Source organism: Pezoporus occidentalis, unplaced genomic scaffold (genome assembly GCF_034315485.1).
Source record: "Pezoporus occidentalis ecotype Australia unplaced genomic scaffold, CSIRO_AGI_Poc_V1 ctg30, whole genome shotgun sequence".
Lineage (NCBI taxonomy): Eukaryota > Metazoa > Chordata > Aves > Psittaciformes > Psittacidae > Pezoporus > Pezoporus occidentalis.
This window is the reverse complement of record NW_026914941.1, coordinates 36,761-58,987: the sequence shown is the minus strand read 5'-3', so window position 1 is coordinate 58,987 and position 22,227 is coordinate 36,761. Positions and strand designations below refer to the sequence as shown.

Genomic DNA, 22,227 nt, shown 5'->3' with positions numbered 1-22,227 from the left:
AATCATTAGGGGAGAGGGACTCTTCGTCAGGGACTGTAACAACAGGAGAAGAGGGAATGGCTTTAACCTGCCAGAGGGGAGACTGAGATGAGCTCTTAGGCAGAAGCTCTTCCCTGGGAGGGTGCTGAGGCGCTGGCACAGGGTGCCCAGAGAAGCTGTGGCTGCCCCATCCCTGGCAGTGTTCAAGGCCAGGTTGGACACAGGGGCTTGGAGCAAGCTGCTCTAGTGGAAGGGTCCCTGCCCGTGGCAGGGGTTGGAGCTGGAGGAGCTTTAAGGTCCTTTCCAACACAAACCAGGCTGAGATTCTATAACGTTCTCAAGACCAAACAACAGCCTGAAGGACATCCAGTAAACATGAAATCTGCAATTTGTTTATGAGGGTAGAATTTCAGTGTTTCTGTTCATCAGTTTTGTGTGCTCTTCGATACTGACATGGGTAGAAACCAGGCAGGAAAAAAACACACCATGTTTTAAACACAGATTCTGATAGCTTTCAGTTGTGCAAATCCAGCTGAAAACGAAAAGAGTGGCGTCATTATTGCAAACAGTAAACAACTCTAAGGCATTCTTTTAGAGCAGTATCTTCTGGTGTGAAGAGAAAAGCAATTTGGGTAATTCTGGCTGTTGTTTTAAGTACCAGCCTTCGAAGAAAATGAATGTTCCTTTTGAGCTCCATGCTGCAAAAAAAAATGGAGTCAAATACTCAAGAGAATAGCGTTTAGCTGTGTTTTTAATGCAAATCTTCTGTTTGAATGCAGTGTGAATCCTGTCTGAAGTCCCATGTGCTGCATAGAGTCACCCGCTCAGAAAAAGCTCTTTGCGTACCATTTGCTGTGCGTCAAGCCAAAATACAGAGAGGAGAGCCAAAACCTTCCCTCCATCACAGAAGCAGACTTGCCAAAATGGTAATTATTTTGTGTAGTGTAATGATGTTATTTCAGCATACATTGCAATAATGGTCATGCTGCATTGATTGTTATTTATACAAGTATGTCAAAATGCTTTGTAGCTACAGTGCCAGGAGCCCAAAAGTGAACTGCAGCTGCATTAGCCAGCCTGGGGGGGGGGGGGGGGGTAGGATTATTTTAACTCACTTTCTTAGGTCATTATTTGTATCTTTTCTGCATAAAACTATTTAGTTGTCTTCATTCCTCTTTTATATCTCAGACTCCTTTTCGACCCTTGCTTTGATTGTCTCCCCCAGCAACATGGCCATCTGTTTATTGCTGGCTGGTTTATCTCTCTGTCTCTCCACTGATGTTTATGTTCTCTGGGTGATAACAGCAGAGAGATACCAAACAGCTTGTCTATCCTAGCCCTGCATTGTGGTAGTCGCTGTTGCGGCATCCTCTCTTCTAAAAGGCTTTTCTCAGATGAAGATCTCTTCTACAGATGAGCCCAAATGCTAACCATGTGCCCAGCCTGTTCAGCGCAGAGCAGAACTCTGCCATTGGGGCACCACAGGCACATTCCTCTTACACCTCCCTCGACCTGCTGGAAAAAGGAGGGGACAAACAGTATCGTAACTCATGTCAATACTAAGAACGAAGCTTTTGTCTGACAGCTTTTATATGGGCTGTGTGACTTGTGTGACTGTTCCCAGTCCATTTCTCAGTGTTCAAGCAGCCAGGTGTTGAATGGGAAAGCCCAAATGTACACCTGAAGTGAGCGTCAATGTCAGAGACAGCAGGCCATGTTTAAAGTAAGTTACTAACACACCCAGGGCTGTTTCCACTTCTGCTATGTCTGAATCCAGGCTATTCGGTGGAGTCAGTGGGACTCAGTCTGCCTGTGACAGGATCTCAAGTGCTGACATTAACCAATGGCTTCAAATACCTTTTATCCTGTTTCTCCATTCTTGCATCCCTTCCAGCCTCCTTTTCCAAGGGTTTCCTCAGCCGGTTTCAGTATGGGAATGGTGGGGAAAAACTGGTGTCATTTCTTAGAAGAGAGAGAAAAATAAACACTGGAATGTACCCTTGAATTCCTTCCATTACAGCAACAAGCAGGCAATGGAGTAATACAGCAAGCACAATTCTTTTGGGCATCCTTGAAATGCTCAATAATCCATTTAATTTAGAACCATTAGAGTGCCATTACATGCTAAATACTTTCTGATACCTCGAAGCACACAGTATTGTGCATTAAGACTTAACCATCATCTTATGCAATGGGTAATTATCTTCCCAGTGTTTTGATTTTTAATCTTAACTCATTTCTCATAATGACATTCCTTTTGTTGCCCCAGTAATAACTGTCTGCTAAATGGAGAGAGAATTATACATCTTGGGCATCAGTATTGCTAAAGTGTATTACAAACCACTGCTGTAGATTCATAAACTTAAACAAGCTGCACTGACCTTTACCTGTCATCCTGTGTAATGTTCTCTATCTATGGTTGTTAAAGCATGGTACATGCATTGAGCTGGAAGGCAGCTTGTCCATACAGAGATGTGAAAAGGCTCCAGGGACCCTTGAGTGAGCTGCTTAGACCTTGGATTTGCATCCACTGACTTAACTGGTATGAAGGGTGGTGGTTCCATGCTGGTCTAAACAGCAAGATGGGAGTGAAGAGGGTTTTGCCCCACTCACCCCAGCTGCTGCAGTGATTTTACTATCATTTTGTGTTTCTTCTGCACCATCTAACCTATTGTTAACAGCCCACTGAGATCTGACATTAAATAATTGTCTCCATAGATAACTATACTGTCAGAAATCCTCCTTCCATTGGTTTAAAATAGAGCACACATTTCTTGGTGTGTGTATATCACTAAAAATAAGCTATCTAGGAGTAAATGAGACTGACTTAGAAATCAGGGGAGCTTTCAGATTGCTGTTTTCTCAGCAAGGGAGCAGAGCCAACTGATACAATCCAGCCTGCAGGGAGGAGGATGCATCTGCATCACTGGCACGCTCCTGCTCGTCAGGTCACGCTCAAGCCAGAGCTGCGGATGCTGCTCCCATCCCTTAGAATGATGAGGATGTGAACCACAAGCACATGGGAATTCTGCATTGGGTTTGACTTTGTGCATATCCTCTCCCTGTGCAAACCCTCAGTGCACAGTTCTGTGGCAGAATGTCGGTGTAGATACATTAGAGAAGAGCAAATGTAATAGGTGCTGAAGATACAATTTCAGCCCAAAGAAAATGACACATCCTCATTCCGGCTGACAACCAAAACAATGCCGTGCTTGAACCAGGGATGCTGCACTGGTTAGGTGGAAAAGCTATTAGACATATGATGGAGAGCAAATAGCACTTAGCATTTTGCATAAGAAGTTGACAGGTTTTAAAACATTTCCTTCAGCTTTTGCTTTTTTAATGGAAAAATCAAATCATCAGCAAGAATGGAGGCCCATCCATGCAGCCTGCTCTGCTTCCCTCTGTCCCACCTCTAAAGCAGGGAACATGCTGATGGCTCTGTCCAAGAAAGACTGAGAAGTCTTCAGTATTCCAACACTTTTCTCACTGCTTCTCCAGGTTTTATCCAAATCTTTGTTGCTGCTAATAACTGAATGTTGTTATGAAGGCAATTAGCAAAAACTTTAGAAAACCAAGGTGCATTTTGTCTTTATCAGGAGTGTAATGAAACATAGAATCCCAGACTGGTTTGTGTTGGAAGGGACCTTAAAGCCCATCCAGCTCCAACCCCTGCCACGGGCAGAGACCCCTTCCACTAGAGCAGCTTGCTCCAAGCCCCTGTGTCCAACCTGCCCTTGAACACTGCCAGGGATGGGGCAGCCACAGCTTCTCTGGGCACCCTGTGCCAGCGCCTCAGCATCCTCCCAGGGAAGAGCTTCTGCCTAAGAGCTCATCTCAGTCTCCCCTCGGGCAGGTTAAAGCCATTCCCCCCTGCCCCAGTTCCTGTACAGACCTCCACAGCCTCCTTTCTTCCCTCACCCAGGACTCCCCTTTAGGTATACAGTATCCCGTTTAGGGACGCAAGGGGACCCAGGCCCAGCCCTAGCACACAGCACCATGGCACACAGCACCATGGCACGCCATGTCCTGCTTCTCATCAGAAAGCAGGGAAAACTTTTATTCAGCAGCAGGATGTGGAACAAAGAGTTTACTAATGAAAATACAGAATACAAGCAGAGGATGCTAGTTCAAGTGTCCAACATACTTTACATTCAGTTTCTCTCTCGATGAAAGCAGTTCCAAGTTAAAACATCTGGGTGCGAGGTGAAACTCGTTTGTATGTTTTCAATGCTAACGTTACTCCCAGAAAGCCAAGGAAGGGGAGGTGAGCTGTCTCCTTTCAAGTAGGCTGGCTGCAGCTACTGTACACTGAAATACTCATCTTTTCCTACTAATTGCTGTGTGGGAGTTATTCACAGAATGAAAGAACCTTTTGTATTCGCTATCGTACATACCACCTCTAAGACATGGCTCCGCTATACTTCGTTACTTCTCTGTGATCTGAGCAAGTTAGTGTTTTACTCTATTAGCAATCATCAACAAACCTTTACTTGAGTGATACAGAGAAGGGCATTCAAAACTGAAACTAGGATTTGATTGTGCAGGCAAGTTACTGATTCAAACCCATCTGCTGAAAGCAAGCTCCCCTTTGGTAGGGGGCAAGCATGTAAACATGCCTCTACATCTCCTTTGAGATCTGTATGTAAGCCAGCAGCGCCAACACGTCTGAAAGTAAAAACATGAAACTGGAAGGAAGAGTTTAGGAAACTGAGTCAGATTTCTTAATGTATAAGTGGACCAAAGTCCACCAAAGAAAAAGGAAGGAAAGACACTGATGGGTGAACTTTGACACCCACGCGTGAGACAGCAAACAGGCTCAAAACTGTGGCTTGAAACTCAGTGGTATGGGTATTAGGTTCTGAGGATAAGAATCAAGTGAAGAGAAGAGCACAGGGATGGCAGGAAGGTGTAAAGAGAAGAAAAAAGAGGACAAACTCAGAGAAGGGTGAACCATGAGGAAGAGGATGATTCCAGTCTCTGTTTAATCTCGGAAACACTGGGGGACCAACTCCTTACGTGGTCAGTAGTGCCACTCCACTGAAGCCTAGAGTACCCTATAGGGATGGCTTAGCTCTCTAATTGTGTTCAGAGTGATAACTCTACATTAGAAGTCATTCTTTAGACCAATGTTTATTTCTACATGCCACAAAAAAAGAACCATCCTTAGAGCATCAGAAGAAACCAAATTCAGTATCAATGAAGAAACGTTGCTTTCGGTGGATAGTGCAGCCCTGGATCCATGGGGAATATTCTTTGTGAGCAAGGATGTTTGGTCTCAGCGTCTTCTGGGAGCAAAGCACTGGGGTTGGAATGAACTTCAGCTATGGAAAAGAATGAGAAGTTTTCCATTATAATGTTCCGTTCTAATCTATTTAGAAAGAAACGTGTCTGTGCAGAACTCACCCATTTAACCACTTTGGGGAAATAACAGAAATCAGCGTGGCTCCAAAAGCAACCGGGAATAGTTGGTGCTTAGGTCAGAATTCCTATAAAGGCATTCCTAATTCAGAACATGGGTCTGCAGCAATTTCTCCACCTTGGAAAGCAAACCCTCCTGCTGGGATTCTCCTGCATTAACCAGGCTCGCAGCAGCTTTCTGTGCTCCCCAAGGTCTTTGCTCTTTTGGGAATGCATGGGAGAAGCTATAGTGCTCCCAGACTGGAAGTATGTCCCATGAGAATGACAGCCAGGTGGCCCAGGGTAGAACATCTCTTAGGTGCTTAAGGTGGAAACTGAGCAGAGAATTCCCTTCCTTTTGCAGAAGAGCCATACAACAGGATCTTAAGGACTTACTTAGTACAGCAAAAGCCATCTGTAATGTAGCCATTAACCCCAAACTGAAGCCTGGCAGAGACAAAGCAATGAAAGGGCTCCTGTTTATTGCCATGGGTTGGGAGTTGGCAGTCACCACATGGAACCAGTGCACACTTTCTTACCCATCCTAAAATGTCTATCTGAAGAAGTCCTTGGAAGGAAATCTGAACCATTGAACATGGAACTTGTTCCATTAGAATTTAGATTCCACATAGCCTGGGATGGTGAGTTGGGGTTTAAACACTTTGGTGTAGATCCAGCAGCTGCACCTGACCCATTCCAGTCTGAAATCAGAAAGTGGAAGGCACAGGAATAAACTTCTCTATATTCACATCTCAAACTATGATAAATCAGGGAGGAGAATGGTCTGTGCTTGCCTCTTGTGCCACCTTTGTACCTGCCTTGAAGCCATGGGTCCCTGTGCAGCACAACTGCTGTTAGCTTTCACGCTGGCTCTGTCACACTTGTACCAGCAACCCAGTCTTCTATCTCCTAGTTAGTGACCCAATCTAATTTGGATAAGGCCGTATCAAAGAAGACAGAAGGTACACACTAAACCAACTGATTTGCCTTCTCCTTTGGTATACCCATTTGTAACGTCAACTACTTTTGATAGGCACACAGAGGTGCTGAAGTCTCTAAGTTCTTCCACATTTCTGTGCAGAATCAGCATTGCTGGGGTAGCCCAGAACAAGCCACAGCACTTGTTATTTCTTGCTGAGCTGGCAGATAGCAGAATCTTACTATGATTTAGGTTGGAAGGGACCTTTGGGGGGCTTCACTTTAACCTCCTGCCCAGAGCTGGATCAGCTTGGTCAGGCCACTGGCATCTATTCAACTACTTTCCTTCTGAGATAAAGTGTTTCCTTATAAATAGTGGCTATTTCCATAGCTGCAGCTTATGTCCTTTGCCTCTTCCTGCTGTGCACCTCTGAGAAGAGTCTCTTCTCTACAACCACCCCTCAGATAGCCAGACAGTGGTTATATTCCCTTCTTCCCAGGCTGAGCAAAGCCTGCTCCTGCACATAAAAGTTAGCTACTGCTATGTCCAATATCCTACCTAAATCTCTGAATCTCAGCTTTATGAAGACTGGAAGGCCACCAAAATCATAGCTCACATTAAGGGAACACTGAATGTGAGAACAGAATTAGAGACCAAGCTGAAACCTCTTTTAGTAATCTACATTTGACTGCGTGCTGTCACGCCACCATCATATCACATCAGAAGCTATTGGAAGAGGATAAAGAGCTATTAAGGAGCAATTATCCAATGCAATGCAGAAGGGCTGTAGAGGGGATCCTTATTTCTTAAAGCAGCAGAAGACTTATGAGTGAAGCTAAACAAATCCCCTCAGTGCTTACCAGAGTAGTTACTCCGCCGACATCTCCCCCAGCAGAAGTGTACTCGGCACTGCTTCACTACTTCTTCCTTCATTAGGCAGTGAAACACAAAGATAAAGAACCCTAAAGAAGTAAGCAGAGAAATTCACAGGGTTTCAGGTGGATTCTCCAGCCTGCTGCCCCTTTCCTATGTTTTCTGCATGCCACTCAGTTACCAGTAGGTTACGTATGGGCAGAGAGAGGTGGAACCTGGACCAGAACTGCACCAAGTCCTTTGTGCACATCTAAGGGTAATGGGAAGAGCTTTCTGCAGATTTGGTATCAAAATAACTTGCAAGTCACTGTAGATTCTATCAACCATTTCTGTGCCCAGATGAAAAGGACTGTGCCACCCTGAAAAGGATGAATTTACTGGGACCCATGTTTCACAGGCATGAGTTTGCGTCTTTACTAGTATATCTATCCCAGCAACACTATTTAAACACCACTATCATCCCACTGCAGTGGAGCTTTCCCATTACAATAGCTAAACACTAACATAAAAGCCATATAACCTCTTCTCCATGCTTGAACTACATGATGATGCATATTTATTTCTGTTCCATGGCCCTAAACTGTTGTATTTATAACAGTATTCCATTCAGATATTACCTTGCAAGGTGTTAAAGATGCTGAAGAGATATAAGAACAATATCCTCACTGCTCCCCAGGCAAAAAAGACAAAGCCCCAAGTTAAGCCCAAAAGGAACATCAAGCTGAAAGCACTTTTGAGGTCTTGGAGAAAACTTCGTTTCCAGAACCTGGATCTCTTGAGTGTCCTGGATTTCATGGAGTGGATTTGAAGGAGAACAGTGATGAACATGGCTGTGTTGATCAAAAATATCAAGAAGATGTAGGCCACAACGGAGATGTAAAACACTGTGTTCTCCTGAATCCAGCAGCTGCAAGAAAGGGAGGTACGTGTTCAGTGAGGAGTTCTGCGAGCAATGAAACTAAGGAAGCCTGGTTCCCGATATAAGTGTCTTGTATGGTTCTCCAAACCCTAGTAAGGAGCATTCCCTAACAGCAATCACTTCCCGTCAGTGAGGACATCCACAGAATCTCCACACTTGCCTTTTTTACAGATGTTACAGAAATTCAACTTTGAGACTTTAATATTTCTGCCAAATTCAGATAAACCTGGCAATGGTTACACAACTTCATAATGTAACTAATGTTCGTAAATATAATTCTTATTATACTAATATTAATTATTAACTTCATCCGGGACTGTAGCTACAGGGCAAGGGCCAATGGGTTCATACTGAAACAGGGGAAGTTCAAATTGGAGATAAGGCAGAAGCTCTTCCCTGTGAGGGTGCTGAGGCGCTGGCACAGGGTGCCCAGAGAAGCTGTGGCTGCCCCATCCCTGGCAGTGTTCAAGGGCAGGTTGGACACAGGGGCTTGGAGCAAGCTGCTCCAGTGGAAGGTGTCCCTGCCCGTGGCAGGGGTTGGAACTGGAGGAGCTTTAAGGTCCCCTCAACCCAAACCAGTCTGGGATTCTATGTTTCTACATACACAAAGAAACCCTGCCTTAGGAAAACTGAGTTAAATACCACTTCATTAGGATAACACAGAGATGAGCCCTGGTTAGCTTTTCCTCAGGCATAAGTGAGTTTTACTGCCTTTTTTGCTGGAGATGGGTAACAGTTTTCCCTCTGAGGTGTTCTGGGCGTGCATTGCCTCTCTGATGGGATGGAATTCAAATATCCCAGGTAATCTTCGCCAAGAAGTGATCAGATTGTGCCAAACAGAAAGCAGGTGAAAAAATGGAGCATTCTTTACTGGAAAACCCTTCTTTAAGAAGGATGAAAGAATGCAGCCTTTTCCCCCAGGAAAAGGGAGGATGGTGAGAGGAGGTCAATAAAAGAATTGGAAACGATGAAGAGACAGTGACAGTGAATTGACATTAAAAAAAAAAACAGAAACAAAGGTGCAAAATCCAAAGCCATTATTCTGCTTTTAGGTTTTCCCAGGAACTTCGAACATGCAGGAGCAGATACACATGAGACTGAGTTATCCATGAGAATGAGACATATACATCAGACTGAGCTAATGTCATGTAAAGAAAGAGATTTCCCAGAAAGCACACATGGAGTTGACTGGCAGAAGCCCTCCCTGTCCTCAAGCCCAGTCCACTGGTGTGAGAGAATTACTCCATGTAGTAGCTGTACATCCAAAGTGATCCAATGAACCAGAACCACTAAAAGAAGAGGATTAAGATGGGGGAGAAAAGACCGAAGCCAGAGAAGAGTTGTTCTGGTTATTTCTTGTATCTTTTAGATACTCTGCTGACCATCAAAAAGCTTATACTTACAAGTTGCTGAATGGGTTGCTCTCTGAGAGTGATCCATCGCCATAGAAGTCTTTATTTATAATGAGCACAATAGAAATGATGAGAGCTGGTATTCCTAGTATGGAAAACAAGAGGAAAAGAAATACTTAGATTAATAAGAAAACATGGAGCCTATGGAAAGATGTCAGCTAATCTGACGGGTACACAGCAGACTCGGACATCTTTGGATCAAACCGTACCCCTAAGGATCCCCTTTGAGACAAGTGTGATTCAATGCATGGCAGAGCAGGCTTAATCTCCTTATTTATGTAAATTACAAACGAGTAGGCATGAAAATATCTGTGTTTGCAAAATGTTTGTGAGTGTTCAAACGGCTCCAGAAGGGATCCAATCTGGTTCAATGAAATTAAGTGATTAGTACAAACAGCAGCGTCACGAGATAAGCAAACCACAGCATTTTGTGTTACGATCCAATAGAAACAGATGTTTCCCAGGCAGTGTCTTCCCTTCAGCCCACTTCCCATTTCCTGGATTTCTTTCAGTCCTGGTTTTTCTGCTGGGGACGGCTGTCACTAACATCACCATCACGGAGGGCTGAGAACTACTATGTGCCACCTGAGATCTAGGGGTAAGGATGATGACATTCAAAAGCCTAATAACCCCTTTAAAATGGCATCTCATGGCAACCCAAAACACACAGATCTGATTCTGCTCTGGGTTAGTGCCTCTGATAACATCTCTTAAGAGCTGAGCCAGTATTTTGGGTTCTTTTGGTTATGTTTCTCCCAAACAAGTCTCTGATGCTCAGTTCTTGGAGGAAAAGTGAATGAATTAAGTCCTCAGGAGAGTTATGAATGAAAGCCAAATCCAGCCCCCATGGGGGAATCATGCATAGAATAGCAGGTAAAAAGCCTAGAGAAGGAGATTAAAATCACTTCTGAGCATCACCAGCACAGAGATGAAGGCTGTGGGCAGCTCATACTTCCTCAGAGACACGCACTGCTGTGAGATGCCATGATAAAGCATCCCTGTAAGAGAGAAAGAGGGGTAGGGAAAGCAGTTCCTTATACCCACTTCCACCTTTCCTTGCATATGACCATGCAGGGAGCAACAGGTACACCCTACAGAAGAGGTGCTTACTTACCCCAGCCAGCAATAGAGCATTTTAGGATGTACTTTGGGACGTAGACATTGAAAACCTTGACGAGAGCCAAGTAAAACTGAACAGACTCCAGACACATCCACGTGAAAGCTGCAAGGAGGAAGTAGTGAAGGAGCATGGCCACGGTGATACAGAGAGCAGGCTGGTTGAAAGAGGCCAGCCAGGAATTGGTGAGGAAGACCACGTTCAGCATCAGCAGTGCAGCACAAAGGTTGAGCAGGAGTTTTGCAGGGTTGTCTCTCCGCAGCTTTCTAAAAGGAATGGGAAAGTCCACAGGGTTGTCATTGCAGGACTTATGCTGGGTGCATTCACTAGTGCCAAGTAGCACAAATGGGTGTTTGTTGTGTTACAGATTGGGTTCTTGTGGTATGAGATGAACGACAGAGATGCTGCAAAGCCTGGAGCAGCTCTGCACTAGAGCCAGGCTGAGCGAGCTGGGCTGGGTCAGCCTGGAGAAGAGAAGGCTCCTGAAGGGGAGACCTGAGAGCAGCTCCAGTGCCTGAAGGGGCTGCAGGAAAGCTGGAGAGGGGCTTGGGACAAGGGATGGAGGGACAGGCCAAGGGGAATGGCTTTAACCTGCCCGAGGGGAGACTGAGATGAGCTCTTAGGCAGAAGCTCTTCCCTGTGAGGGTGCTGAGGCGCTGGCACAGGGTGCCCAGAGAAGCTGTGGCTGCCCCATCCCTGGCAGTGTTCAAGGGCAGGTTGGACACAGGGGCTTGGAGCAAGCTGCTCTAGTGGAAGGGGTCCCTGCTCGTGGCAGGGGTTGGGACTGGATGAGCTTTGGGGTCCCTTCCAACACAAACCAGGCTGGGATTCTGTTATTCGATAAGTTGTGTCTACATGAGTGTTTTGTATCAGTGGGTAAGTTTATGAAATTACTGAAAATGAGGAACATCGAAGTTGCTGAGCAGTTCAGACCAGGGCTTGTACTGAAGCATGAGTGTTTGGATCCCTCTTATTTTGCCACGGTCATGGTTAAAGTAAAGCAACATTTACATCTTCCCTCCTATGCATCACAGCACCAAATATCACCAAACCTTCTGATAGTTGCTTCAAATTCATTATTGCAATAGGAGTAAAAAGGACATAGGAAAAAGGATCAGACTTACTCAAGGGCTAGATATGTCACCAGTGTTAAACACAGAAACAGGGAAGAAGCACCACATCCTGCATAGCTTATCAGAGTTAATATTCGCTCCTGTGTGGTATTTATCTCCGTCCGGGCCAAGTCCTATGTAACAAGATAAGAAATCACTCGTTTGCCATAACCGATAATGAAAATTCATTTCCACCTTTCATATTGATAAAGAAATTTATTTCCATCCTGCTTATTGCCACTTTTGGAGGGTTTCCATTAATATTGCTATTGAAGGTAATAGGGCTGGCATTACCCCATTGCAATGGCTGTATCCTGCTGGGATTAGACAACTTCAGCCTACTCAGCCTGCTCTGACCTTGCCTATCCCTTTGCATGTGTTGCAGCCCATTCTCAGGCAGTCATCTCAGGTTTTGACATTCAGCTTTTAGATGCAGTTTTCCCTGTATTATAGATTAAAAATGACATCTCCCATATTTATACGAAGCTTTCCTTTTTGACAGAGCACAGATTCCACTTGCAGGAAGATGTGACTTCACTAGCTGCCACTGACAGGCAGTAAGCTTAACACAGTATTTCCAATGCAGCAAATAACACATTAACGGAGTTGATGATTGCAAAAGAAGTCCAAACTACATCTTGTAAAATGAATTTGCCTTGAAGCAAGTCTGTTGTCTAACAGCAAGTCTAAATGTCTAATGAAGACCTTTAGAGGACTTTATACCATAACCAATTATTGTAACTGCTTGGTTTGTTAATGGTGATTTTGACAAACCTGCAGATAACTAACAGCTTGTATAGCTCTGAATCTCCCATCCCTCCCCAAAACTAGTGATGACTTTGGTTAATGCCACGGGATTCTTGGAGATGATTCACGCAATGCTTACCAGTAGGACTCCAAAATGGGTAAGATGGTTACAAAAACAGATTGTATAATTCCTATCTGTAGAATCCATTTCACACCCTGACGTATTCCAACCACCCAGTCCATCTGTGTAATAGAGAAAAAGGGAGTTTTAAGCAGAGAGTTAGTCATGCTCAGTCATTTATAGCTCTGCAGCCTGCAGAATGTGTGAATACGAGCTCAAGTTGGTACAGATTGCAGGGTCATTGAGCAGCACACAAGTGAGATTTCACACAGGAGCACTTCTTCTGTAGTTGCCTGAGAATCTCAAAACTTGGCTGAAAGCCTTTGGTGGATGCAGAAATATTTGAAGTCATTTCTATGCCTGCACACAGAGAAAGCAAGAAGGTAAGGAAGAGTGTGCTGGACTAGATGACGCTGCAGGATGTGCAAACACAGAAGGCAAGGGCAGAGGGTTTCTTTAGGCACAGTGTAGCATTGAAAAAGCCAGATCTTCCCTGGTAAGATTAACTTTATGTCCCTATTTATGTGGCATGTATGATGCGTTCAGAACTCAGCTTCTGATTCTTAAAAATAGATATTCTAACACCAAGAAGTGCAGAGAAAACCTCTCCCATGTGTTCTGAGTTCACCCAATACACAGTTCCCTTTCCTTCTCTCAAGAGCCATATTCAAGACTTAACCCCAGCAAAGCCCCACTGACTTCCCTGAAGTAACTACGAGAAATCAGCTCACATTTCCTTTCATTTCTGATTTCCTTAGGCTAAGTCTTCTTATTCATGTGGATGCATCTCTGTACAGTGCCACACGTGTCTCCTACTGATAACAGTGATTCCTGAGGTACCAACAAGAGTCAGCGGCACAGACTCAACAGGACACCCTCAAAGCTGTAAGCTGCAACGTCAAGGAGCCAAAGGCTCTGTGCTGCTGGAGACAGATCAAGCCTGAAGCTCTGTAAGTAACACTTACTGTTCTTCTCGAAGTCCCAAAAGACACAGTGCACCGCTGCATTCCCCTGGAAGCAGAGAAAAAGGAGGCTGTGACATTCAGTCAGCACACCTATAACCCATGTGTACTCACAGATGTGCAGGTCACTGAAGATGCCAGCAGTTCATTGGGAATCAGATGGATTATATAATCCCAGCCTGGTTTGGGTTGGAAGGGACTTTAAGGCTTATCCAGCCCCATCCCCCTGCCATGGGCAGGGGCACCTTCCACTAGAGCAGCTTGCTCCAAGCCACTCCCAGTTTTCACCTTGCCCTTTACCAAGGGAAATGCCAGGAGTCAGTGATTTTCCCAGTTTTAGCAGTCTTCTTTTCTCTTGTAGTATTTAAGGACAGCAGAAAATCTGACAGGTTGTCCAGTTTAGAGCGATGCCTGTGTCTAATCTCAGTGGCTTCATGTGCTCTTGGAGATGTCATACCAAATTACCAGTGAATTTCACAAGTTATGACTAAGACTACAATAACAACCTGAGACTTTACACAATAAACCCCCACAGTTCTCAGCTTCTATTTTACAGTGTCTATGTTCCCATTCTGAAGCCAGGCAGGGAAGACACATAAGAGCTGAACAGATATAAATGGGTATCCAAAGCAGTGTTTTCTCTTGGGGACATTCTAGTTTATTACTCATGATGCTGCAACAAACTTTCCCAAGGCACAGATTCATTTTCTTTTATTATAGTATTAATAAAGTTTAATAAAGCACAGAGTTTCCAGGAAGCCACCCTAACAGATAAGCTGATAAGATCCGTGATCGGCAGACTGTCAAATATAATGAGGCAGAGAGCCAAAGATGTAGGTTAGGATGATATTCCATTAAATATTTAATGAGGATAATTTTAAAAGGTCAAGGAAAAAAGTCTGAGAGGTGCCAGATGGTGGAGTAAAAGTGATGGAAGAGGGGGGGTTATCTAGATGAAGTCTTTGGGTACACAGATAATCTGCTAGAACTGACTGGAAGGAGCTTATTGACATAAAAGCAGCATTTTCAAGCTCTCATTAACTTGAACTTCAATCACATTCATCTCATGGACTAATTTGGTTCTGCTGTTAGTTTGCAATATACTCACATGGAGGCTGGGCCATAAAGGTGGGCAACGCACAAATGCTAAGGGGGAACTCAGTCACCAAGCTTGACCTGTGCTCATTTAAAAATAACTTAAGGTAGATTTTAGTTTCAAACCATCATTTTGAAACCGAAGAAATTCATTTTGAAGATATCTGTGCAATGCTTTGATTTTTTTCTTTTAATTTACCTCTTTTGGTGGCTAAACCAATTTGCTGGATTTCGAGTGACTACAAATGGTTTCAGTCAAATCCAAAACCTGCAGTTCTTTAGCAAATCAACTGTTCCTTGGAAAAAATCAGATCAAAACAAGGAAACAATGAAATGCCCCTTGCTGCCAAGCATGGATTTAGTAGAGAGGAGATGCAAGCTTTGCTAACTGCAGAATTAAATACCAACATCTTCATGGTCTGTGAGCATTTGGATTGATGATCACAGAGAGGTCAGGCAGCAAAGTGGTCTAAACTCATTTGTTCTGTTGATGGCTTATTGTAAGGCCAAGTGAAATAGGCTCTACTTCAACATGTCTCTGATAAAATGAACACATCCTACCGTATTATGGTCTATGTGCTGAAGAGTAATAGTCACAGGCTCCTTAAGGGTCTGAACTGATGCATTTTCAATGCTGGCACTCACAACATAAGTATTCAACCTCTCCTTCGTTAAGCTGCCATCCTGCAGTGGGAAAATACACACATGAAAAGTAAAACCCAAGCTCTTCCCTGCTTCCATTTTCTTCAGTTGTATTTTTTGGAACACATGGGATGCCTGATGTAATTTAGCCACTTGCTACTTCATTAGAAAATGTAATTAGTTGCATATTCAGGCGCAGTCTCCAGAGCAGCTGAAGCAGAACAGAGTTTCAGATGCATCATCTGGATTGAGAAAGCTGTATAATCATTTCAGTACATCAGAACATCCAGTTGTACATCATTAAGCTCATTAGACAGCAGACACAATGAGGAGTGCTGCTTCTGCGTGAAAAGCATTGCTCAGCACACTGTATTGCTCCATCACACCAAAAGAAATGTCTCCTTTTTAAATCACATTCACCCACTCCCCCCTGAGATAAGAAAACAGCAAGTAGTAGAATAGCCCTAAATGCTGTTATTTTAATGAAGACATAAATCTTGAAGTTATTTCAATGCTATTTGACATGTACTGTGCATGTTCCTTAAGCAAGGGCTCACCAGCAGGGGAAGATTAAGGGATGTTCTTTTCCTACAGAAGTATTAGAACAGCTTTAGCTACAGACAGTGAGCACCAAGTCTGAGGTCTACAGACACCTCTCAGAGCATCCTTGCTGCAGAGAAGGTTTTGCTGCCTGGGAACATTTTCCCTGCACAGTTCTTAGTGCTCCATCAGTCTGATGCTAAATGTGCCCAGAACAGATAAAACTATTGGGTTTTTTCTTTAGCACACACCAAGAACAGCAGAACTGATTCCTGCTGTGTTCGCATTTGGTAGGAGTTGTAGTTACCACAAAGAGTGAAGTCGTGCCAAAGAAGTTAAACTGGATCTTGGAACGCTTCTCCGGGTCAGAGTGCTTGATCCCAAGGAATTTCTTCAGTGATTCTGGCAAAAACACCGAGGCCAAGGCCTCTTTGAAAGGGTTTTCCTGAATGTTGATCTGCAGGGAAGAGAGATGATGTGTTCAGAGACGCTTTCCTCAGGTCGAATATGCCATGGTACAACACAGCAGGATTGTCTGGTTGAGTCGGTGGTCCCCGAGGTGATATTTTGCTCTCACCTTGAGATCCAGGCCTCTGTTGTAGGAGGTAACGCCAAAGGCCAGCCCTCCAAACGTGCTGGGGTCTGGACGCGTCACCAGCAGAGCCATGGAAGTGGTTATGACCGATGTGTTTCTTTCTGTGTAAGTCACCTTATAGCCCATCTCCTCAGTTGTCTTCAGGATACTTTACCAAGAGCAACAGCAAGAAGGAGAAGAAGCAAGAAATATACATCTCTTGAAACGTTCTGCTGGCTTCTTAATATGCACCCAGGAGAAGAGAAGCAGTTAAAAACCTCTGCTGTGATTTATGACCACAAGGAGCAATCACTAGAGCAGAATGGGTCCATTAATGGGTGGATGGCATTTTGTCTGGCACAGGGTCAGACAATGGTTGAGTTAGCATGTTGTAAGCTTAAAGTCTGGTAGGTGAATGATACCCTCCTACAGGGACAACACAAGGTGGCTCTGGGAAGACCCAAGTCTAAATTCACACCCAGTCAAATACTGCGTTTCATCTGGAAGGCAGTGACTTGTAAAACCTGCTGATTTGATTGTCTGCAGTCATCTAATTGTACCTCCAGGTGAAATATCAGAGCCAGAATAATATAGTCTGCAGGGAACCTCTGGAGTTCTGACATCCAGCTTCCTGCCTTCCCCAGGCAGGGAATACTTTAAACACAGGTCATTTGCTCAGGGTCTTGCCAGGGAAAGCTCTGGATATCACTGAGGATGGAGATTTCCAGGCTTTCCAGGCCCTGCTATCAGTGGGCTTTTTCTAAGTAGAGAGAAGAGGCTGGAATCTAAAGGAAGCAATAAATTAGGGTTGCTTGATGCTCCTGGGTATTAAGCATCAGAGGCAGCTCCAGGTCTTGTTTGGCCTCCCTTAAGGCTATTCAGAGATGCAAAAGGGATAATACCCTATTGAAAACCTGCAAGAGAGCTGCCCCCAAGAGACTGAAGGAAAACCTTACTGTCCTTTGCTCTGGTGCTCTCTTCATGCATCGTCAGTCCCAAACACACAAGGAGCCCCAAAACTGCCCTAGAGCTGCAAAGCCTGGAGTTCAACTGCCCCAGAATATCTGGGATGCAAAGTCTCTGCTGAGATCTGGAAGAAGCAGCATAATAGCTCTCGTGAGGATATCGTCATGGTGGGACTCAGCAGGCATCATCACAGTGGTCATGCTCTTTGGTGCTTTAAAGTAAGGTTTGATTGATGGGAAAGTGAAAATAGCAAAGACTGGAGTTGTGAAGGCACTATTATTACAATCTGCACCTACCAGTTCGTTCCCCTAAGGATCAGGACTCCAGGGCCTATCAGAACATCATCTGTGTCCCTAAAACTTTGTATTTCATGGGAGAAGCCACAGTAAACATTTCACTTAAACCCCCTCCCAGCCTATTTGGGAAGGCAGAGGTGTTGAGTGCTGGCAGCTATCACAGCCCCCTCTCCACACACTGCGGTGCAGTAGATTTTGAAGGGAGAGCACAGAGCCGAAAGGATCACGATGCTGCTCACTGCTTTCTCCCTGGCAGATTTTCTAAGCTGGTTTTGGCTACTCCTCCTTGCAGCCTCCTGAGTTTGAAAAGGCAACGCAGAGGTGTCCAGTGCAAACAACTGGCTTCTTGCCTACCCCATGCCTCACCTAGAACTTCAGTGCAAAGTTAACTTCCCTTGCTTTGGATATTTCTTATTGACATTTCTTATTAAAGTACTGGTTTACCTTAAGTAAACCAGAAAATCACTGATAATCAGGCTTTAAAATGAGAGATGCTGAGAGACTTTAATACAATGAATGCAGCATCCTTACACTGTTGGTTAGCAGCGGTCAGTGCAATGTAGGATAATCCCTCCTCTTTGGAGCCTCAGGCTGTGCAGTGAGAAGTGGGTAAGCTGCCATGGCCAGACCAGAGGTGGGTGAACTCTGTACTTGCATTTGCCTTTGAAGAGACTGGCAGTAGTTTTCTGAACAGACATTTCAAAACCAAGCGGTTGAGTTGCCTTTAAATAGGCAGTTGAGTCACCTTTAAGATCTCAAAGGACAGAGATGTTTTCAAAGTTATCTAGCAACTTCAATTTTAGCACGGGTGAGGATCACATAATGGATGTAGGATCCTAAATGTAGATTTGGAAGCCCTCCATGCTGGGATGTGAAGATCACCTTGGAGATGAGATGGCAGTTCAGCAATCTCTGCTCTGCCTCCAGACTGAGATGCCCACAGAGAACAACCCTGATGGTGACTTCTGCAGAGCTGGTGCTGATAAAAGCACCTTTGCCAACGCAATAACCAGTTTCTACTGCTAAGAACCACAAACACGTTTAAGATCCAAGTATGGATATTGCTAAGTGTTGTGGTGCTACTTTAATGGACTACTCCATGGTGCCTTTGTAGCTTAGGAAGCCACTTCTGGGTGTTATCTTACTTACCTATTGGTCACTTTTCTCATGTTCTCATCTTCTATTTCTTGCAGCAAAATATAGTTTAGTATAGACAATATGGACTCTGCAAGTGCCACGCTCACGTCTGCAAGCCTTACAATCTCAGAAACTTTACTTGTGATGACTTCCAGTTCTTCCATTTGCAGGGTTGCATTTGGCAAGAGGTACAGAATCTGCTCTGCAACATCCTGTGCATTCTCTGAGGAAAAAGAAGAAAGCACGGGTGATTTACATGGCATAGCTATATGTCTAGTTGTACAGTCTAGCTATACAGCTCCGTGCCTCTATGTTAAAGCAAGGAACTGGTCTGCTTCTGTTCTCTTTCCATATGGATATAATGCTTCCAATCTACTACAGAATTATGTCCTAAGAGTAGGTCAATGAGCCCTCAACATATCAGTGAAGCTGGCAAAAAGTAAGACCTGGGTATCTCAGCTTGTATGTTAAAGGAATCAGAGTATTCTCACCTCCTTTTAGATTCTAAAGGTTACCTGTAAGCAACATTTACTTTTAGCTTTGGTCATGCTTACAAGTTCAGATTTACACAAGTTCAGATTTTGGAGTTCAGATTTACACAAGTTCTTCCTATCTGCCCAAATGCTGCTTAACCGGGGCAGCAGCAAAAGCCATTTCTGAATGATAGAGTTTGAAGAGCTGTATTTGCCATTCACCATCTCATCATCTCTCCTCAGTGTTTTTATAGAAGCAGTTTTTCACCCGGGGACTCAGACAGCCCGCATGCAACTGCACATCTCTTTCAAGGCTCTATTATTTGATGCCACTGCTGAGTAGGTGGATGAGCAATGGTATTGGTTTTGTTCACCATTCAAACAACTTGTACTGTTTGCATAGCTTAGCAAAGATATAATCAGGCGGTTAAAGGTCACCTTAGAGCTTATATGAATTACAGCACAAACTTTTCGCTTCCATACACTAATCAGTGCCTCTTTGTACAACATTATCAACTACTTCAATGCAGTAACATAGACAGGCAAAACCTGTCATGTTATTCAGCAGTAATTCACTTTGTTCTAAGTCTAATCTCTGATTTGAGACAAGTCTTCAAAGTGATTGCTAGAGAATTTTGAAGCACCTGCAAAAATTCATCTACATTAAAACCACTTTAAGATGCCCAGGTGAGCAGGATGCACATAAAACAACCTTATTGCTTTGGTTCTTCAGATGTCTAACATAAGCATTATCTAAGTATAACTGTTTTTACCTTAATTCACTGTTATCACTGAAGTATTTGATGCCTTACCTTCTGTTATCATGGTATCCTGGAGGTCTAAGATATTATTTGGGAGTTCTTCCAGTAATCTACATTCAGTCAAATCTGGTTTCCTCCAAAAAGCTTGCTCCAGTTCAATATTAATTCCACTGAAAAAGGAAAACAGTGTACATTGTTACAAGAAAAAAACATGTATTAATGGATGTTCCTCATATTTCCCACTCAGGTACATTCAATGTCATTACTTAGCCCACTTTTAAAACTGACTTACAAGCCAGATCTGACTTAGCACTCATTTAGCAGAGTGGGAGCAGAGCCTAAATGCCAGAGCAATTTGAAATGCATCTGGAGGTACTGGAAGGCAGAGCTGTGAATGGATGGCACAAACCACTACCGGGCATCCATTCCCTCTCCCTGCTCAAGCAGAGAGTCAAGTGCTGCTTGTGCTTGCTGCAGGTGATGAAGTGATGCAGGGCTCCCTTCTCCCGCAGCCTGTGCTGGAGCATCCCTGCACACTCCGCATCTTCCTTGGCACGGCGGTGCTGTGCGCCACGGCACGCTGCCATCTGCTTTCCCACCACTCCGAGCTTGGCTCTCCCTCCCGTTTCCATGCAGGAACCAAAAGGAGATGATTTTGTCACTCACCAGCTCCTCTCAGCAGACTGCAGAGGGTTTTTCCTGCAGTTCACCGCCGCTTTGGCCGCTGGCTTTGTTAGCGGCCAGGAATAATTCCCCTTGTAGGTTGTGTGGGAAAAGCTTTCTGGACAATCCATGAGGGCTGAGGAAGAAACACATAGAATCCCTTTCAAAAGACAGAATAACTGAAAGGTAAACACCACCCCCCAACACACTGTTCTCTGGCCTCCTTTCCTGTTGGGAATGAGCTGTAATCTGCAGACTGGAGAGGAGCATTTGACAAGTTTACTGGCTGCAAGAGAGCATTTTGCTGAAGTATTTCATCTGTTCTTCTACAGCCTTCTTCCCTTTTGCTTAGCAAGGTCAGTTCTCAGGTAAAGCGTCATTCTCCCAGCATCACCAACCATATTTAATGTCAGAACATCCTTCAGGCTTCTCTAACCTATCTGAAGGTGCTTTCACACTGCCCCTCATTATCCCCTCAGTGCCCTTCCTCCAGACTTTATTTGGCTGCAATAAATAGATGATCTTTTGTAAGTCTGTGGTATAAGATGTGCTTTTGAAGTCCAAGTACAGTTTTATAGCTCTTCTCTCTGGCTTACTTCTGTGTTTTAAGGAGCAATGGAGATTGTAACCAAACCAACAAAGAGAGTGGAACTGGAGAACTTAAAGAGGGACTATTTATAAGAGCAAGTAGTGATGGGATAAGAGGGAACAGCTTTGAACAGAAAGATGGTAGACACAGGTTAGATATACGGAAGTTCTTTGCTGTGAGGGTGGGGAGTGTCCTCAGAATTACAAAGCATGTGGTTTCCAACGAGCTTTTAATGAAGTATTACATTACCTATTGGCTTGACAGCCACATCTTCAGGTTTCACATACAAGGATAATAGTGCCTCTTCATAAGTGCCATTCAAGGATTGCTTGATCTTGAGACTCAGCGCTTCTTGTGTTTCAAGTGATGTGGCCTTTATAATGGCCTTACAGATGTAGCTACAAACATGATACACAAACAAGGCTACCATATTAGTAACATTCCACAATTAGAAGTGACTACAAAATGAAGGAGTAACCCAGAAAAGTATATTGAATTGGATAATTTAGGTATGTATTTTGTTTGCCATAAGTGCAGTCCAATGGCAAATGTCGCTTCTTATGCACACTAGTACCCTATCACTGGAGATGCTTTATAAAGGATGAATTACTGGGAATACAGACACAGGAATCTTTTTATAGCTTCATGATAAGTACCACAAGAGGTTTCCTGTTCATGTTATCCTGGCACAGGAACACCTTTGTCACAAGTAAGCATTTATCAACCATGTTTTAAAGTCTGGAGTGAGCTAGCCATAAAATGATGAGGTGCTTGGGTACCCCTGTGTCCAAACAGAGGTGGCAGATGCCAAGGTCCCTGGAAAACTGGGATTTAAGTAACTGCTTTCAGTATCTCCTTTGGATTCCAGCTTTTTGTCCTCAAAACAGCTGGTATCTTCTGGGTAACTGTGTTTGCTGACATCAGGAGGTT

General features: G+C 44.1%; 1 protein-coding gene across 4 annotated transcripts; it reads right to left on the bottom strand.

The window, feature by feature from the left end:
- Window positions 1-60: 60 nt before the first annotated feature.
- Window positions 61-21,859, bottom strand: ADGRG4 (adhesion G protein-coupled receptor G4). 4 transcript variants are annotated; one of them, XM_062627378.1, is made up of 16 exons: window positions 21,547-21,859; window positions 20,712-20,844; window positions 20,097-20,215; window positions 18,824-19,034; window positions 16,416-16,581; window positions 16,146-16,295; window positions 15,218-15,340; window positions 13,565-13,610; window positions 12,618-12,721; window positions 11,744-11,865; window positions 10,617-10,885; window positions 9,494-9,587; window positions 7,789-8,078; window positions 7,159-7,260; window positions 5,919-6,080; window positions 5,097-5,303 (listed from the first exon to the last, which is right to left on the bottom strand). In XM_062627378.1, the coding sequence occupies exons 1-16, from the start codon at window positions 21,725-21,727 to the stop codon at window positions 5,176-5,178; spliced, it is 2,400 nt and encodes a 799-aa protein (XP_062483362.1). In that variant the 5' UTR covers window positions 21,728-21,859; the 3' UTR covers window positions 5,097-5,175. The 4 variants fall into 4 exon arrangements, 2 of the variants coding, with proteins under 2 accessions (XP_062483364.1, XP_062483362.1); XR_009966394.1 differs by lacking the exons at window positions 5,097-5,303; window positions 5,919-6,080; window positions 7,159-7,260; window positions 7,789-8,078 and adding exons at window positions 61-511; window positions 1,095-3,504; XR_009966393.1 differs by lacking the exons at window positions 5,097-5,303; window positions 5,919-6,080; window positions 7,159-7,260; window positions 7,789-8,078 and adding exons at window positions 61-1,494; window positions 1,837-3,504.
- Between the last annotated feature and the right edge of the window lie 368 nt (window positions 21,860-22,227).

Coding starts and splice junctions, on each gene's coding strand:
- ADGRG4 (XM_062627378.1), bottom strand. CDS start 21,727: ATGGTAGCCTTGTTTGTGTATCATGTTTGTAGCTACATCTGTAAGGCC. Junction 9,588..10,616: donor ATGCTCTATTGCTGGCTGGG/GTAAGTAAGCAC, acceptor TTTCCATACTAG/GAATACCAGCTCTCATCATT. Junction 7,261..7,788: donor CATCTTTAACACCTTGCAAG/GTAATATCTGAA, acceptor TTACTTCTTTAG/GGTTCTTTATCTTTGTGTTT.